The 20,056-nt window shown below is 39.3% G+C and overlaps 1 protein-coding gene across 2 annotated transcripts in view; it reads right to left on the bottom strand.

The window, feature by feature from the left end:
* baiap2l1a (BAR/IMD domain containing adaptor protein 2 like 1a) overlaps nt 1-20,056 on the bottom strand; it is a 31,881-nt gene that overhangs the window by 11,072 nt on the left and 753 nt on the right. For both annotated transcript variants that reach the window (XM_069664334.1, XM_069664335.1), the window contains exons 2-7: nt 19,160-19,235; nt 18,935-19,021; nt 7,390-7,451; nt 6,138-6,209; nt 4,508-4,642; nt 33-185 (exon numbers count right to left, since the gene is read on the bottom strand). In XM_069664334.1, the coding sequence (XP_069520435.1) occupies nt 33-185; nt 4,508-4,642; nt 6,138-6,209; nt 7,390-7,451; nt 18,935-19,021; nt 19,160-19,235 (585 nt within the window). The remainder of the gene's footprint in view (nt 1-32; nt 186-4,507; nt 4,643-6,137; nt 6,210-7,389; nt 7,452-18,934; nt 19,022-19,159; nt 19,236-20,056) is intronic.

Below are 20,056 nucleotides of genomic sequence, written 5' to 3'. Positions count from 1 at the left end.
AAGTGCAGAATAACCTCTCTGTCCATGCTTACTTTCTCGTGGAAGTTGCAGATCTGATAGGAGAACATGCAGTGTATGTCGGCCAGAAAGCAGAAGCGCCTCTTCTCCTCCAGTAAGGCCTCTCTGCAGCCGTCAGCGATGAACTTCTGCATGTCCATCTGCCGCGACGAGATGGTCTCCACAAACTGCAGACAGGGTCACAGGACAGCAAAGAGGTCAAAGGAAATTAAGATTGCTTAAAAACTCTACAAAATGGCCAGCAACAATTGGACTGAGCTCATAGGAATCTCTCTGTGCATTAGTTACAATTTTGAATGGCATACTATTGTGCCTTCATGATAATATTGTACAGTTGAAAGGGTTAATGTGGGGTCGGTGTATATGGTGAACAATGTGTGTAACGATACGGCTGGGATGTTTGGGAGAGAGACTGTAGGCAACTGAAAAGAATCTTTTATGTATTTAATTTTCTGTATGGATGGCAGTTCTTTGTTTCTGTTTTCTTTTCATTTATGAAAATGCAATAAAACTTGTTAAAAAAAAAAAAGAAAAAAAAGATTGCTTAAAAAACAAAACAAAACAATAAAAATAACAATTTTTAAAAATGGAAATAAAACAAGGAATAAAAATAAATAAATAAAAGGAAAGTGAATAAATAAACTAATAAATAAAAAGTATAGAACAATGATAGAAGAAGAAATAAATTGTGAAATATTATCTGAAATAAAATAAAGGAAACAGAACGATAAAAAATTACATATAATATAATTAAAAATAAATAAATACATTTAAGATAAAATGTGTGTCTTTTACCCTATAATTTCTGGTTTGTAGTTTTCTTTTTTCACATTTGACTGAAACTTATCTAATATCAGAATTCAAGCGTTTGTTTTCATGAATTTCCTGTCAGATCTTTGCTCTTGTGTGTTGTGTTCTCTCGAACATTGCAGCAGTAGAAGTCTGGGACTCCAGGCAAAAAGAATTCTGGGAATTATAAAAACTAAGGAAGAGGAAAGTTCAGGGAACTAAATTAGAAATATCGAACACTGCAGCATTTCAAAGGAGTCTGGGACCTGAGGGGAGAGAATTGTGGGAATACTAAAAGCTAAGTAGAGTTAAGAAACATACTGTCGCATCGTTCTGACCCGACGATTCTTATATTTGACCATATTTTGTATTCTGCATCTTAATGTGTTATTTCTGTTTTTAACTGTGTAAAGCACTTTGAGTTGCTGTTTGTATGAATGGTGCTTTATAAACAAACTTGCCTTGCCTCTCTCATAAGGCTGATGAAAGCTGAGGGAAATGCATTTCTCTTATCAGTATTCACAACACATAAAATCTGTCCAGTCACTATTAACATTATGCCAACATGTTTGTCTTGTACCTACAGCTCTACAGTGCAGGCTGCGACACATGCAAGGTACCTATTGGACCACAACCTGAGCAAATACTTGTTTGTGTGCCGAGGCCAGATTCCCAAATCAAGGCCTTAATGAGTAATCAAAGTCTCTGCACTTAGCGACTACTTTATATGGGTCTCCTGCTGCTTGTGGATTAACACAGCAGGAAATCAGTGTTTTAAATGACACACCTTCTCTACAGGGAAGCTGTGAACGACTCTTCCTGTCAATCAGAGCAGGTGAGAGACTGGACCTGACATAAGGCAAATCAAACTCTTTAAAATTACTTCTCAGCCGAGCCATCCATCTTTTTCTTCTACACCCACTCCCCTTATCTCTTCATTTTCCCCAGGTTGTCATGGTGACACTAAAGCAGCCTGTCTCTAAGGTCTCTGTGGAAAGACCCTCCACTTCTGTCTGGTCTCATTTTCTCCCTCTCACTCCCTCACTCGCTGCGATAGCCTGCCAGACGCTGAATCAAGGCTCTTCATTTCCCATTTTCACAGCAAACAATCGTCCAGGCTCTGAGCGGGATGCGGGAGAGCTGACAGACCGGACTGAGCTCTTCATGGCAGCACGACACGTGATTATGAGACAGCTGGGGAGTCTCACTTGTAGTCAACTGGTTTCATTTAACAGATAATAAAAAAGCCGCTTAGAAAGGCAGTTAAGATTCAAAGTCATGCTCTGACTATTAAGCTCCTACCAGATAAGAGGACTTACTGTGCGAGTGTCTTTTAAAAGGTGTCTCTCAAGTGCGAAGATAGACTTATTCTGTTTTTATCAGCAGGGATAAAAGGAACAGCGTGTTTTTTAACAGCTCTTTTACCTGCAATCATCTATTAACTTTTCAATTAAAAGTTTAATTATTCTCTCTAAATAAACCAGGCTTACAAACCAGGCCGTGAATACAGCCATAAAATACAACAAAAGACAGAAGTTATTTGGACTTGCTTTGTCACTGTGCTAAATGGATTTACAGAGCAAATTGCTGTCTGAGGTGTAAGGACTGATTGTTAGCAGAGCCTGACTGATATAGCTGTCGGCCGATATCAGGCCGAAACTGGTTGGTCACAGATACATCGATATTGGTGTATGTTTTCTGGTATGGGCCGAGACAGAAACCTTTTTTTAAAGATATAAAAAAACAGAAAAACATAATACAAAAAATACTCTAAGATAATAGAAAACAAATAAACCTAAATTTTGCCTAATTTCCATCTTTTTTTAATTGCCTGTCTTTCTGCCAATATCAGGCTGATATTGGTTGGTCACAGATACATTGATATTGGTGTATGTTTTCTGGCATACACCGATATTGAAACTTTTTTTTTAAATATAAAAAAGAAAGAGATATAAAACAATTAAAAATAAATAGAAAATACAGTAAGATAATAAAAAAAGAAACAAATTAAAATAAAGTATAGGTCTTTTACCCTAATTTCAATATTTTTTTATTATCTGTCTTTCGGGCCGATATCAAGCTGATATATTATATATTGGTTGGTCACAGATACATTGATATTGGTGTATGTTTTCTGGTATGGGCCGATATGCAAATTTTTTTTTTTAAAGTAGTTATGAAAAAAACAATAAAATATAATACGATTCAAAAGAAGATATAGATAGTAGAAAAATTCTTCAATTTAATTTAAAATGTTTAAAGTTTTCTTCTTTCGGACGATATCAGGTTCATATTGGTCAGTCACAGATACACTGATATTGTTGTGTTTTCTGGTATGCACCGATATAAACTTTTTAAAGAAGATATAAAAAACTGTTAAATATAATACAATTAAAAATAAATAAAAAATACAAGAAGATAATAGAAAAATAAATACATTTAAAATAAAGAAGATATAATACAAAAAATAATGCTTTGGTTGATTTAGAAATGATGTCATCATGTAGCTCGTCCAGCAGCCCAGCAGAGTTTACAATCATCTATGCAGTGTCTGTGGAGCATTGCAGACAGACAGGGGCCAAGCTAGAATTTGTTGACAATATATATAATAATAATTTATTCTTTAAGAGTGCAGCCTTCGTAAGACATTTGCATAGACGTATTGGTGCAAAATCTGTGCACAAGCCATGTAGAAAAGGTCAATTTTCACTCCAGCTCAAAAATTCACTGTATTAGTCGCCATATCTTTAGTTGAGGTGTTTTTCCCTCTAAAATAAGTATTAGTTTCAGGATAATCCCACATCAGTCTGGCTCCATTTGTTTGTAGTAGAGAGACATTGTGCAACCATCAGTCATTTGGAAGCATACACTTAAACAAACAAACTCAAGGTCACTGAACGCGACACAACAGAGATACTCAAGTGAAGTTATGTCAACACTGACTATAAAAACTTCAAAGCCTTGTGTGTTCACTTGTTCGCTTGTATTCACTCAGCAGTGACACTTGTTTTAGCTCTGGATGTCATTTCAATGTTTAAGATGAAAAAGAATATGTTTCTCAAGACCACACTGTTTGTTAGCCTCTGCCTAAAAGTAAAGTACTGCTGTCTGTATTGAAAGTTTTTTTTTTTACTGCTGTTAGGACTGTTTCGCTGGTTCGATTGCATCATCCATGGTCAGAGAAACTTTCTTACCTACACTAACCCCAAATTGATTTTAAGCAAGGTCTCAATTTAGGAGAGCTGGATTTTCCTCTGCATTGCAGCCCTGGTAGCTAAAAGCTAAAGTCTGACATACTAAACATGGTTAGCCAACCCTGTTTGGATAATATAACTAGATAATACAATACCCTTTCCTTGAAAAATAAACTTTCAAAAGGTATTAAGTGTTCGTAAACACATCTCAAACGACTGTCATTAATGATGCCAAGTCGTTACGTAAGTCTAAAGTGCAACTGACTTGAAACCACATGCTCCACTCCTTCTTTCTTTCTCCTGTACACTGGTATGTGATAATCATGAGAACTATGTTTGCCTCATCACTCCACCCAGTCAGGTAAATTGTACACTTGTCATATTCCTTTTCACGAGCATCAGAGCATAAACATGCTGCAACAGCAACATGCTTGTACAAAGTATAAGCTAGGTGCATGTTATGGTAAACAAAAAGAAGTAAGGGGTCACGTTGGTCTCAGTCTCACCTCGTTCTCTTTAATCTCATACTTGGATGAGTGCTTTCCCTGGCTTTTCCTCCTGAGCTTCTTCAGGTCTGTCTGCGAGCGCTCCAGGGAGTCCTGCTTCACTTTGTGCTCTGACTGATAGCGCTTGAAAGTGGCCTGTAGGAGATGTTTGAAAAGAGAGGCAAGAAAAAGGAAGGACCTGATGATCATGGCAGTTATTATTGTAAAAACATTCCTCAGATGCAAAGGAGCTGAAATAATCCCTGTTTCAAATTAACCTCCATGCACAGAACATTACAGCCTATTTTTTTAGTCTAACCGGTAATCTTCAATAAAACACATTTGTATAATAACTCCTTGGTAAAGTTGTTCCAATTCTAGTATTATTACTATTTCCAATACAACCTAAAAATGCAATATCAGGTATTATTACATGGCTGTGCTAAACACTTGATTCTGATTGGTTAATGACGGCATTCCAAGGTCTGCTATTTCCTTGATAGCAGATTGTTGCTATGAAGAACAGACCGTTGTTAGGACGCGGCTCTAATCACACAATCTGGAGGACTAACTGTAATTATATTAATCTGCCGAAAGCAGTCTGGTAAATTTGACGCAGTCTGTTTACACAGGGAAAAAAAAGAAAGAGATTTAATGCTAGTAATAACATCTAGTTTAGCTCATTTTAAAGTGAGTAATAACCGCTAGTTTAGCTCATTTTAAAGTGAGTAATAACCGCTAGTTTAGCTCATTTTAATGTGAGTAAAACCAGCTAGGTTAGCTCATTTTAATGTGAGTAATAACAGCTAGCTTGGCTCATTCTAATGTGAGTAAAAACAGCTTGGTTAGCTCATTTTAATTTGAGTAATAACAATTAGGTTAGCTCAATTTAAAGTGAGTAAAAACAGTTGGATTAGCTAATTTTAATGTGAGTAATAACAGTTAGATTAGCTCAAGGCTACAGAGTTAACCATTGCACAACTCTCACTGTGAGTGTATCCGACTATTTTCTACAGAAATTTTTCAAATTAATAAAACAATTTACAAATCAATATTTTATGTCAAATTATTGATTTAATAAGTAAATAGCTGTGTAATGTGCGTGTAACAACCTCCTCACTATACATTATCCCTAACTTAGCAAGTATGCTAGTCAATGTACATATCGGTTACCATAATGTAGCCTATTAGCTACCCCAAAATTTGGCTTTTCTTCTTCTCCCAAATAATCGCCTACACAGCAATAGCATAGGGGGCCAATTGCAACTAGTGTTTTAGAGTGGCAAAGCAAAACAGAATTTAGGCAGCTAACAACAACAGTGCAGCACTAGCAGAAAGAGCTAACATAAGTCAAAGCATCAGCAAGAGTCAAACATTTTAAGGATGTTTTTTAGTTAAGATGAATCAAACAGGTAAAAACAATAACAATTTAATGTTAAAAGTCAGTGTTTCTCTAGAGCATGACAGTAGTGGCCGCAAGAAATGCCGCTAACATTAGCTTAGCTTGTTTGTAGGTTAAGATTTCTTCACTGTGCTGAGCCCGGCCTTCAAATAATGATAGCAATAATATGAAATGTGGTTAGTAATATACAGCTCGTCTCTTCTCTACGTGTACAGAGGAGGAAGATTTGATATGACTGATTACACTTACATTCATGTACTTAACATCCATCTCTGTCTTCTTCTCCAGCTCGACAATAACCTCTCTGTGGAACCTCTTGAACTGCAGGGAGAAAAAACACACACTTTAATGTATTGCAACACACACCATTCTGCCTGCACACTGTTCCAAATACAATGTACAGCTCAGTCACATGGCTCAATGGCAACATTACGATAAGAGAGGAGTGACCTGGTGGAATCTATCATAATGGGTTTCTGAGAGGATGTGATTCCACCCACTTTGTTGCATTATCAGCCAGTTAAGGTTAAACATTTACAACTTTCCCCTGTTGGAGAGAAATTGCAATCAGTCCAGGATTGCCACAAGGAAACTCTACACATGACTTGTTACTTAAATCTTAGAAAACTGTGTGTCCCCGGCTCTATTCTTACGTTAGACTTAATGTCACGTTTAAACTGGCGACACTTGACTCCAATTTACTTCTAGTTACCAGCAGGCATCTGAAGCATCTAACCCCGAGGCAGCATGACTCTGCGACTTTTCCTCTCTATTCAAACTTTCTTTCGCCTTTCGTTACAACACTTTGAAACTCTCGAAAATGAAAAGAATGAGCTCAAAAGGTTGCACAGGTCACATGTCCAGCAAAGAAGTGCAACAAAGGGAAAATCTGTCTATTACGTGAAGATAAGCTTTCGGTGGCCATGGGGGACTTTAAGGAACGTTAATTTTCCACTAGTCTGACCTGTCGATGAACAAAATAATTTCACTGACATAATTGCAACACAGAAAGGACTCTTTATTTCTCAGATCCATTATATTCTTGCCTCCCGATTGCTTTGAGTCTAATGACTCAGGACCAGACAGAACAGGCCTGAAGAGCTGTCAGCTTTACTGAGAGAAGACTTAGAAGGGGTAAATCTTCTAAAAACATGCCACAAATGTATAAATTAGTTTGTTAGAATTGAAACAATTTCTTACACTCAGACGTTATTAAATTGTGCATTAATTGGGGACTATCTTTTGTGGTGGATTGGTGAGCTAATGACCATTTAAGGCAGAAGGACCATGTTAATTGGATTGAATAAATAAACTAGAGTTTTCATTTTAATCTTAATTAAGGAACGTGTCACCCAGTGCAACAATGTGGCTCAGTTATGTGTGTTTTGAAGGGAAGTTGATGGCACAAAAGAATGACATTTATCAGGCTTGTTTATGCAGGCTTGCTTTTGACAGAAAGAAAAATACAGAATATCAGTGTGTGTATTTTAAGGCTACTCACGTTCTCTTCCATTTCCAGTTGGACCTTCCTGTGGGCCTCTGCGATCTCCATGAGAACCACACCTGGAAAGACATCAGGAACAACTTTCAGTATTGGAGACATTCAGGGAAAATGTTTCGAAAGTATGGCCTGTTTTTTTTTTTAATTCTGGTCAAGGTGAAGAGGAGTTAGAGTAAAATATATATGTTTTCTTTGTTGCTGAGAGTTAGAAATAAAGAGTGATATCAATACACCAAAACAGGAAGTGATTGGACCCCTCCAAGAAACAATGCAACCAGGCTTGGGGGAATAACAGAATAAAAGTAATGGCGTTAGGTAATTAGGATAGAAAAATGGTAACTGTATTCTGTTACAGTTACAGACACATTTATTAAAAATAGATACATTTTAAAATGAAAACGAAATAACACCAAAGATGCTCTATAATATCTGGCGTCTCATTTCTAAACCGTCCGTCTGACCGTCTCTGATAATGCAATGCACCAGTGGGCACAGGTTACTTCACCTTTCAGCTGTGAAAATGCTGTCATTATCCAAGGACTCCACATCTAATTAAAATTTTCAGGTAAGACCAACCGCTAACGTCAGCTGCACATAAATAGCTAACATGTCGTCTTCTACGACTAATGCCGAAACATAGTTTGTGACTCCGGTGATGGATTTACGAAGTAAATTTAAATGCGCATAATTACTGCTATTAATTTAAACGGGCATTCGCACATTAGAAAATTATAGAAATGTATTTTCTCTTGTCTTTATTTGCAGATTTAGTATTAAAGTAATCCTAAATTAACTGAAAGTAATCAGTTACATTACTAATTGTGATACTTGGAATAGGTTACATTTTTTAACAGGTTCATTTCTAAACCTTGTTTTCTTTTAATGGACAAAACAAGATAGCTGTTTACCCTGGTTTATGCTAAGCTAGGCTAACTTGCCACTTGTGTTAGCTACATGACTGGTATCAATCTTCTCATCTAACTGCTCGCAAGAAATTTAATGAGCATTTTTCTTAAAATTCAGAACTGTTGCTTCAAAGTAGGTAGGTGCCACAAAACCAGACACCAAACATTCAAAAGCGGAGTGTAGCAACAAGCAGATGCAGGAGGAGATATAATTCACAAAAACAACACTTACAAATAGTCTTTTTCAACAATGTAACCTGTTTCCATCGAGCCTTACATACATCTTTACAGCCCCATATTTTACTGATGACTTATCTCCTTTCAATATTTGAACAGCTGTCAATAAGTAATCTCTTTGAAACGTTCTGGTATTGTGCGGTGGGACACAGAACAGTCTCCATTCACGGACAGACTACAGCACAGATAGAGCAGCATATGACATGAGACAATGGGAGTGAGTCAATACTGTAAACACGAGTAGACAATCATAGCTAAGCAGTTTATAGCGCTACCTCTGTCACAATGGGGTGAAATCTAGACTCAAGGTTTACTAAAGGGCACGGTGTTCTGGTGAAACCTGTAAAAACAGTATGGGACGTGTGATAGTGTCACTAAGAGGGACACAACCTGTAAGAATTTCAACAGCTGAAGAAGAAAGTAGAAAAAGCTCAGGTGTAGGGTTCAATTTGAGGTAGAAAGGTGCCCATGTCAGCACACTTTAACACCTTAAAACTAATTTGTCCAGACACCTGATGGTCCTCCTCCAAACAAACGTTGTGACCCGCTGAAACAGAGCTGCTCTTCTGTGATCTGGCCGGCAGCGTCCAGCTACAACAACATTGCCCTCTGAAGGTCACCAGAACGTACTGGTAAATGCTGCCTTTGTGCTTCCACGGGGAGGGGTGGTGGCCGGGGCTCGGGGTGGTGTTTGTACAGCCCCAACAACAGCCTGCACGGGGGGTTAGAGGAGGGAGGCTGAGAAAGGCAGGGAGGGTTCAAAGAGGCCGTTGTACACCTGCAGGTTTCACCTTTGGGGTTAACAAGGTGTGAATGTAGACGCAAGAGAAAGTTATCACAGCTTGGGATACATGGACTGTATGGTGTGGCGCCAATCTGAACAGCTGAATTGGAGTCTGAAAAGTGGTGTTTGTAGGCTTCCTCAAAATGGAAATAAGGTTTTAGGCATACAAAGTAAAAAACTGTTTCCCTCTTTCTAAGTTGTGAATAAAAGGTACCTAGCTACGCAAGGTTGGACTACCTGGACTTCTACTCCAGTTCATAACCTTACAAGAGTAACAACATCGTAGGGCAGATTTAACTCAGTTTATCTTGTCTTTTATCTCCGTCTGTCACAGCCGATTTCTTCTCTTTTGAGGTCTTTAAGCACCAACACAATCTAATCTCATCACAAGTATTTTAAACATACAACACGGTGTTTTAACAAGGACACAGGTTGGTAAAGGGTTGATAAAAGAGCCCACATGGAAAACTACACAACCCATGATTCACTCCTAAAACTTATGATTCATTATGATGAACGTGTCAATTTGGTCATCCAACACTCTCACCAAGATCACCTCAAATTTTCCATAGTGTATAGTGGTTCAGATATTGTAACCCTAACCCTAACCCTAACTCCCCACACTAGATAAAAGCAGCTAACCCTAACCCTAAAGCCAGCCTGAAGATCGGACAGTTAAAACATTGATAACCCAACTTTGGTGTCAATGGTAAGTCTATGGGAAGGCCGGAAAAGCATAAAAACAACAATTTCTTTTAGCGCTGTGGTAATCTTAAAATTGGAACAGTTAAGATACATAACTTGCAACGCTTCTTTCCAACACCTGTATCAAACACCTGTTTTACAAGACAGCAGATAGGACGCATAGCCACGCCCCATTCTCCCCAGGTGATGCCATTTATGAGCAGGGAGTGCCCCGTAGCAACACAACCCCTGTCTATTTTTGGTCTTAGATAAGGGAGCTACATGAGAAGACGTTGGCAGCCGACCTGTTGGCACCTTTTTGCCAGCTCACCTTTATTTCACCGCAATTTAATGGATAACTTTTCCTATGTTGTGCAAGCTTAAGTTGGCAGTGGTCATTGGACGTTTTATCAGCGAGATGCATCACTGGGCTTGTCCAAGCAGGCGAGCAGTGTGTGATGAAATGTTGTCACGTACTACGTGACTCGGGATTGAATGGTATCCATATTATAGACATTCCACAGCAGGTGGGGAGAGACACTGTTTGGAGGTTGCCATAGATGAGCTGCTCCCTTTTCTGTTATCATAGTGATGTCAATGTGATCAATGCTAAATCCACTGTGGTAGAAATACAAAGAAGGTGATTAACTCCTTCTGGAGACCCAATCTTGTTCGTACATCGAAATCTCCAGCTCAGTTAAAAAATGAAAAGAGAGGTCGGACTGTTTATAAACTGCTGCTCATGAAACTGAATTGAAAAACTGGGGGTACAACCTGGACTGATCGTAGGTCAATCACAGGGCTGACACGTAAAGACAGACAACCTGTCACACTCACATTCACACCTACGGGCAATTTGGGGTCACCAATGAACCTAACAAGTACGTCTTTGGATTGTGGGAGGAAGCCAGAGTACCCAGAGGGAACCCACGCATGCACAGGGAGAACATGCCAACTCCACACAGGAAGGCCCTATTTGTTCGAACCAGGATTTTAACCAGGAAGCTCCTAGCTCTGAGGCGACAGCGCAGACCTTTCCAATCCAATTTGCCACTTTGAATATAGTTTGTCTCACTAATGATGATTGAAAGCGACCTTTTTTGGTTCGTAATAATTTATTTCTGTTTATTTATTTGACGGTCTTTCAGCATGTCTACTATGTTTGCTGGATCAATGGCAGTGACAGCTTCCTTAACACAGAGCGATGACCTGCCATGAAACACAACACATGGCATCATTTATACTAGAACACATAAAACTTGCAGCCTCCAGCATCAGTCATAAATATCTTCTTCCTTAATACACCAAACTTAAAACACCTAAATCACCTTTAAAATGCATGTGTGCTTCATAGTATTCTTACGTTAAAAGAAACTTAAGATGAGTTTGTCTGAAGGTTTTACAGACACCGATTTCCGCTAAATACTAGATGTAATCTTTAATACCCCATAAATGGAGGAGTCAAAGAGAATCATGGGTACTTTTTTGAAATGACTGAAGTGTGACGGGGGTGTAGGTATTCCAACGTCACAGTTTATTGAGCAGTAAGTGAGTCTCTGGTCCCTTTAGAGGTCCCTTGGAGGAAACTCCCGGTGTGCTGGAAAGCCTCTGGTTTAATGGTGGATGCAGAACGAGGGTGTTTGAGGTCTGGGATCATTACTGAGCTGTGGAGTGTGACGAAAGGAGTCATAACTGACTGAGCAATAAGTGGAGTCTTTGAAAAACAACCTCCACCCTTAAATATTTGCTTGTTTTCAAGAGTCTGTTCCTGGTTTGGAAAAACAATCTGTGTCCCAGCTAACTACCTACCTCTATCATGAGCAGTAAAGCTAATACCACTTCTTGATATTAAAGACATAATGTAGTTTAATAATTTGGGAAATTACATACTTAATCTCTATCTTCTAGAGAGTTTAATAAGAAGATTGATTCATGTCTGCACGCTAAGCATGTGGTTGAAACCAGGAGACCTTTAGCTTAAAACTAGCATTGGGAATAGCAGAACACAGCTACTCTGCCTTTGTCAAAAAGTTCAAATACAATCCTGACAAATGTTGAACTGATGTAACAAACAAGATATAAGATGTCTTTCTGATTTTTAAGCCTTTTGGTAGCGAGCTGTTTCCCCTTATTTGCTGTCTTTCTGCTGCGCTAAGCTAAGTTATGCTAGGTGTGACTTTGCTGTGGCCTCAAACTGAAAGTTACAAGAGTGGCGTCAATTATCTAGTTAAACTCTCTGCAAGAAAGAGAACAAGTGCACTTCTCATAATGTTGAATTATATTTCAAGTTAAACTTTGGGGAAGTTTGCATGTTTGATTAGCTATTGCGGGCACTGAAATGTCTTATGTCACATAGGCTACATCATCTTAGAGTTCTTCTCCATCATTCCCTCCAAAACATGATAGGATAAATTGTAGTCATCATGTAGTAATGATACAGCCCTGTGAAATAGCTCCAAACCAGCGCCTTCTGAGTTCCTTCTGAGGAAATACCTCCCTCGAAAGCCAAAACCTGTTGCAGAAACTATCTAAAGTTCACACTCTTCAGTCTCTCTCGTTCTGACTCCTCTGTCTCTGGGAGGGAAATATTGCTCTGGCTGACATTACCATTTTTCTCATGTTGACTGTACTCCAGTATTTCAAAAAACAATCTCAACTGGGGCATTACAAACAGCGCAGAGAAAAGGTGGAAAGGGTGTGGATCGTGCTATTCTTTCTCCTGCAACATTTTCAGTCCCTCACTACCTGCTGCCTTTCAGGGCAACTCCCTGTGAAGTCCAGTCACGCACTAATGCACAGGAAGTTTCTTATTGTGCACCCTGTGAAAACTATGACTTTAAATATACAGAGTGATATATTTATGGCACACGAGCCGCACACAAGATGAATGGGACCACAAATACATCTACTAAGCTCCAAGCATTTACTGTTCAACATCTGTATTTTTAGCCATTGTGGCTTCTAAAACTAGTAGTGATTAATAGCTACAACTCAAATGTCTCCTTAAGAACAACCTGTTTACTTCCTTCCTAACTTAAAATTGAAAAAATGTATGACCATGCTTAAAAAGACCATGCATGCAAAAATCTAGTGTAACAGAAGCAGCATTAATAAAGAAGAGTGATGAAGAATAGCATACTGACTGCAACATCAGTCTCACATATCTTCCATTGGCTAACATTATCACTATTATCTTTTGGTGACACCAGAGCAAGTAAAGCCGTAAAATCCCTGAATGTAGCAGATAATGCATTGTGTATCTTTCTTATGTTAGCTAACATTGACTAACATTAGCTGCTGGTAATACTAAAACAGGTAAAGCAGTAAAGCCCCTAAATGTCCAGTTAGGTTAGCTAACATAAGCCATAATTAGCTCCTGATGATACCAGAGCACGTAAAGCAATAAATGAATGTTTATTGTGTATATTTCCTACGTTAGCTAATATAAGCCACCATTAGCTACAAGCCAAGCAATTAAAGCAGTAAAACCCCTGAGTGTATTGTGTATCTCTCTTAAGGTTAGCTAACATGAGTCAGAATTAGCTACTGATGATACCAGAGCAAGTAATGCAAGAAAATCCCTGAATGAATTTGTATTGCGCATGTTTCCTACGTTAGCTAACATACACCACCATTAGCTACAAGTGTTATCAGGGCAAGTATAGCAAGAAAATCCCTGAATTAATGTGCATTTTGTATGTTACCTACGCTAGCTAACATAAGCCACCATTAGCTACAAGTTTTAAAGTTGTGAATGAAGCAGTTACAGCAGCAACCCCTGAATATTATGTATTTTCCTTAGGTGAGCTAACATTAGCCACCATTAGCAACTGGTGATACCAAAACAAGTAAAGCAGTAAAACCCCTGAATATATTGTGTATTTTTCTTAGGTGAGCTAACATTAGACACCATTAGCGACTGAAACAAGTAAAGCGGTAAAACCCCTGAATGTATGCTATATCTATGTTAGCTAGCATTAGCCACCATTATCTACTGGTGATACCAAAACAAGTAACGCAGTAAAACCCTTAATGCATCCTGTGTCTATGTTAGCTAGCATTAGCTACCACTCTTGCTACCAAAACAAATAAAGCACTAAAGCCCCTGAATGTATTTTTTGTCTATGTTAGCTAGCATTAGCTACCCCTCTTGATACCAAAACAAGTAAAGCAGTAAAAACCCTGAATTTAATGTGTATTCTGTATCTTTTTACATTAAAATTAGCTTAGGTATTTTGTTGCTTAGTCATTCAACCTTTAACTTGCCGGAAGAAGAATGTGTTATTTCTTCTTTTAAATGTGACATGGCACTACTTCATATTTGATCCTTCATAATTCTCGGACATTTGCCACTTAGCCCTGGTAGTTGCTGATAAAGTAATCACAGATGAAGGAGCTTGGTCAAGATACTTATTTGAAGTAGGACATGGCAGAATATCTCTACGGGTTATCAAAAGGCTGGCTTTTATCAGAAATCCTACATGTCCTTGCTGATAAAGTTTTTCTTGTAGGAGACCAAACAGCACAGGTCAAATGCGTTCACCCCTTTCTCTGTCCTCAGATAGTCAACATTTTTGTCTGTCCTTATTAGGAGTAAACTTTCCCCTCCATTATAGCATCAAGCTGAAGTTAAATGTAGACAAACAGAAGTCCCGGAAAAGAAGCAGCACAGTATGAAGTAAAAGCCTCAGGTAATTTTCTGCAAATACCTGCGAACCACTGTGACGCAAGTGCTTTCTCAACCAGACCAATCACAGGGAAAAAAATCCTTTAAGGCGTCATAACAACACGGTAATGTATGTGATCTGTCATTCTAGACAATGGGGGAGTTTAAAGCAAATTAGAAAGAAATGTAGAAAATGCCCCCCTTGTCCCATATAGTTTTGGCCTCCACAAACAGACAGTAAAGACCGGGCGGTGGGTTTAGGGAGGCAGATGGAGGAACAGGGGACGAAGAGGGTCAGTGGTGGGAAGACAGTCTCCTCTGTCTGTCTGTTTGTTCAGCGTGTTTGCTACTCTGCTCCCTGCGATGTGTGAGAGAATTCACACCGTCTCGTTGTCGTCTATTCCAGGCGGGGAAGGAATGACAGGGATTGAGGGAATGAGCCGGGAGTTTGAGATTTCCATGTGCCTTTTTCCTAGAAGCCCTATGAAAGGAACCAATGCCAAAGCTGCAAATTTCCATGTGATCATAAAAGTTGGCTGAGCATCTTGTGTGACATTTGTGAAGATGCTTCAGCTCATTGTTTTTTGGTATAAGTAAAAATGTCACCAACCAACCACGTAACTCGAACACATTATTTCATGAAGCAATGAAGGGTTTGGCATTGTTAACTGACAGGTGTGGCCCGACCAACTTGATTAACCTTGCAGAATGTTATCACGGTAAATGTTGCGTTGCACTCTGCCAGACAGATAAAAATAATAGCATCTTCAGTCCAAAACAGGAAGTAACTATACTCATGGACTAAAATTGCAGCCAGAGGAAATGCATTCATTTTACCTACTGTTGGGTATCATAAGGGGGCAATAAGGAAGTCCAACCAATCACAACCTGCCTCACTTATGCTTCATTCTAGTAACTCTTTTGAAAAAAGAAAAAGAAAATCCTCATTACTGAGAGGGCAAAGTCTGGGAGTCTGGACTTGTTGGCAAGACTTACGTTCAGCATTAAAGCTCCCCTCCAGTGAGAATCAAGTGTTTAACCTTGTAAACATCTCCATGTGGTGTTCTTCATGTGCTACAAGACATATCAGTGACAACATCAGCAGTCATCTCCATGGCTGGGCCTGTCTGCTTTTAAACTGCAGTGTACCAAGGACAGGCTGAACAACACGTTTTCAGACTGGCAGGTTTGAGACGTCACAAACCTAAGGAGCCAATCCTGTTAATGGACGGGGTGACGCTATGCATATCATTATGCGCAACCTATGGCAACCACTTCGGCGATGCGCGAGCCAGCTTTAACCCCCATCATAATTTTAACTCACTACTGACTACTAACATTAACTAACATTAATACTACTAATTACTACATTTCAAGCTAGCTAAGTTTTAACAAGTTGCCACTAAACGATGGCAGAGACGTGTTTTGTTTTCACGACAGAGGGGGTGGTTGGATGTCTTAATATATGACTGGAGCTGCTCTTTAAAAAAAGGTTTCATTTTTAGACACTAATGCTGCTCAAATGATGAGTGTTAGCTTCCTTATTCCATTATTTACATTTTCACCAAACCTGGCAGACACACCTTACCTTGTCTCTTTCAGACTGTGAAGTAAATGTCATCTGACATTACATCAGAGTTTGTTTATGTAAATAATGCAAATTCCATCTGTTAGAACATAACTCTGAACAGAATGTAAATTTAGGTTGTCAAAATTTACTTAAGTAGACAAAATAACCAAATAATAGAGCATTATTTTTCAGTCTTTACCACTCTGCCCCTCACATCCACCTGGTCTTACATACATCCGATTAATCCCCCTGCATCAAGAGGTGACGCAGCTGAACACAAATAACAACCTGATGAATCGTAATAGCTCAAATTTAGCCCCCCCAGGCAAAGTAGGTCAGCTCCAAATTTCAGCACTAATAGAATAATTGGAGATGAGTCACAGATTGGATGAAAAACAACCTGTACACGGTTGATGGCAGCTTCAGGAAAGAGATAGAGGAGAGGAAGCGCTTCAATCAGAGACGGAGGTAGACGGCAGATGATAATGAATTTCTGCTGCTACTGTGTGTCTGTCAATCATTGTTATTACCAGATGTTTGCATAATGGACTCACATTTGGGAGGATGGTTGATGATGCAGACAAAATGTGTTACAATGACTAAGACGGAAACAGAATTTTGATGATGTCCAGGGTGTTTGAATAATGTCAGGTTATGTAAGTAAAAAAAATCCCTTTAATATCTGTCAGCGTGTTTAATTTAAAGAATCAGTTTGATCTTTAGGAAATAAAGTTATTTGCTTTCTTGCCAAGAGTTTGACGAGAAGGTCTACACCACCCCAATGTCTTTGAGATACATAAAAGGCTTCATCCAGAAGCATGTTAGCTTAGCTTAGCATAAAGTAAACAGGGGAAAACAGCTCGCCTTCCTTTTACCAAAGGTATCAAAAACACCTACCATCTACCAACTGTTCTATTCTTCATGGTCAGCTACGCTAACTAGCTGCTAGCTCCTGATTCATATTAACCATGCAGACATGACACATGATTTCTCTTCTGTCTTTGATGATGTCCAAGGTGTATGAATAATATCAGGTTATATAAAGGAAAAAATCCCTTCATAGTCTGTTGTTAATCTAAAGAATCAGTTTGACATTTTGAGACGTTGACAAAGGTTTTTCAGACCCGGGAAGACCTGCTTATAAATGTCTCTGTTCCCACTGGCAGTAAAGTATACTCCTTTTGGTCTCTTTTCTGCTGTGTCACCATCTGATGTCACAAACGCGCCAGAAACAGGGTTAGTAAACAGTGAAGATGTTACAGTGGTTAGGTCTTTATTGTATCTATCACTCATTCAGTCTGTTTATCAAACTCGGCGCAGACAAATTTTGAATGATGTTCGAGCGCAGCTCAGACGGAGACGAGCGGAATTTGTAGCTGAGATGAGAAGGAGTTGCAGAAGTTACCAACAGAGCATAACATTGCGCCGGAAAGGGGGTGGAGACGCAGGTTTTGTGTTCCCATCATTGGCGATCGGAGCCGAGGCGATAATTAGCCGGGTCTATTGCAGAGTCATTTGCCAGGTGTTTGCAGGTTTTTTGACCAGCGGGAAAGGGGCTTTATTTACTTTTTTAAAAAGAGTTTGACCTGCACCACCTCCATGTCTGTGAGCTAAATAAAAGTCTACATCCAGAAGCATGCTAGCTCAGCTTAGCATAAAGACTGGAAACAGGGGAAGCCAGCTAACCTTGCTTTCACTAGAACGCTAATGCTCACTAAAGAACAGGTTAGAACACGTTTGTTATACATACAAAACAACATGTTGGGGTTGAACTCAGGATAATTTCTTGGCCAAGAAATACAAATCACAAATTGCCATTTAAACACTTTGATTTTTGTATAGAATTAAAGGAGCAATTCGCCCCTGTAAAAAGCCACTGTCAGTCAAAGCAATAATATTTGAAAATGTTGTATAAACAGCTCGTGGTTTTGCCCATTCTAGATTCCTACAACACCCAGAGTTCATTGCACCCCTCCCTCTTAAAGAAATAGCTCAGTGAGAGACGCTGGAGTGAAATACTACCGTTTTCCAGTCAAGGACATTGATCGCTCCAGGCAATTGGTCAGAGCGGTACAGAATTCAAAATATGACGAGAATATACCAGTCGATTGTCTAAAAAATCTTTGGGTCTGCAGTCTACATTTCAAACCTGTTGCTTTCGAGGAAGTGTAGTTTAGCGAGCTCCCTGGGCTCCGCCAGATGTGGTGTTTTTTTATGTATTTTGGAGGAGGTTTTCCAGGGCCCATTGGAGAAGCGGATAGCGTCCTCCAAATGCACAGAGCCAAATTGCTTTTTTTTCCTATCCTATTGGCATTAGCTCTCTATAATAGCATGATAGGACTGAGGTTGAAAATAGGCGACCTGGCCCTTTAACAATTTACATATAATGTGTTAATACAAGTAAATAAGAGGCAATAGATGGATTTTGTTGCCCTCAGAAAGAGCAAAGCTAGTTTTCCCCGGAGTTCGACTCTTTGTGCTAAGCTACGCTAACTAGCTGCTAGCTCCAGATTCATATTTACCGTACAGACAGGACACATGATTTTCCCATTTAGCTTTTTACAAGAAAGTGTATGTCAAACTAATTCTGTATTTACATTCCAACCATTATCTATCTCCACCTGTACCACAGCGATATTCAAACACACGAGAAGAACTGCCTTGAGATTAGATTAAAGGTGGATTTGCATGAAACTCACCAAGCTCTCTGGAGACCGGGGACACGATAGCATTCTCTCCAACCTTTGAGACGGCGTCAAAATAGGTCTTTCCAGCTAGAGTCATTGCTGCGTGGGGAAACAGACAATCATGAAGTTACCCACTGAGAAAATAGGACTTGTTGGATAATTGACACTGAGGTACACTGAGGCCACATTCAAAGTTCATACCACAAAGTTCTGCGTGATGGTGAAAGCTGTGTTTACCTGTGACTGATTTCTCATAGTTCTTCCCCAGGTTGACCAGGTTCCTCAGGCCTGGGTTGAACTGCTCCATCACAATCTGGGACAAAGAGCACAAATTAAAGGTTGTGGAGAAAGGCAGCATTTTAATCCTGATCTAATGTTACAGTTTCACATTTTCTGAGTCACTTTCTCTTTCGATTACTCAGAAACTCTTATATTTCTTTATTCTATCTCAATAAAGGGCTTGACGGGAATAATATAACTCTCAAGGCTATTTTGGTGGCGGTGGGAGGAGGAAGAGAAATCCATGAAAACAAATGCAAGTGTTTGTGCTTTTGCTCTATAAATATCACCATGTGAGAACAATAAAACTTTCAATCTTTAACTTGACCCCTCACGTATGCTTTACAACTCCCTCTAAAGAGCGAAGTCCCAAACAAAGTGGCAGCTATTTGTGGCATTAACCTCATCACTCCCAGCCCCCCGCCCCTTCTCCCTCTCTCTCTCTCTCCGTCTCTCTCCATTTAAATGCCTCAACAATCAAGTGCTGTTCACCTCCCCGTCTCTATTCCCCTGGCGCGCCCTCAATAGAACAATGAAGGGGCAGGTATGACTTTACATGAAGAAAAGAGAACAGAGCGGAGGAGAGAGAGAGGGCGAGAGAAAAAGGGAAACAGGTTCCTTGTTTTCTTTTCTCTCTCACAGCTGAAACTGTGGCAGACAGTAAACTCCAGGTATGACTCTCTCTCTCCCTTTCTCTCTCTCGTTCTCCCACAAACACAAAAACAAACACCTTTAATTATCCTATATGCATTAAAATTATATTTAAACCAAGCCACAATCATTAAAGCAACTAATCTCTACTTTTGGGGAACTTTTATTTTGAAGGCATGTCGTCCTCACAGAGATGTAAATGCA

The sequence above is a fragment of the Semicossyphus pulcher genome, unplaced genomic scaffold (assembly GCF_022749685.1).
Source record: "Semicossyphus pulcher isolate SPU_LCO1_2020_fin unplaced genomic scaffold, fSemPul1.0.p SCAF_16, whole genome shotgun sequence".
Lineage (NCBI taxonomy): Eukaryota > Metazoa > Chordata > Actinopteri > Labriformes > Labridae > Semicossyphus > Semicossyphus pulcher.
Note: the sequence above shows the minus strand (reverse complement) of the source record. Positions and strands in the feature narration are given on the sequence as shown.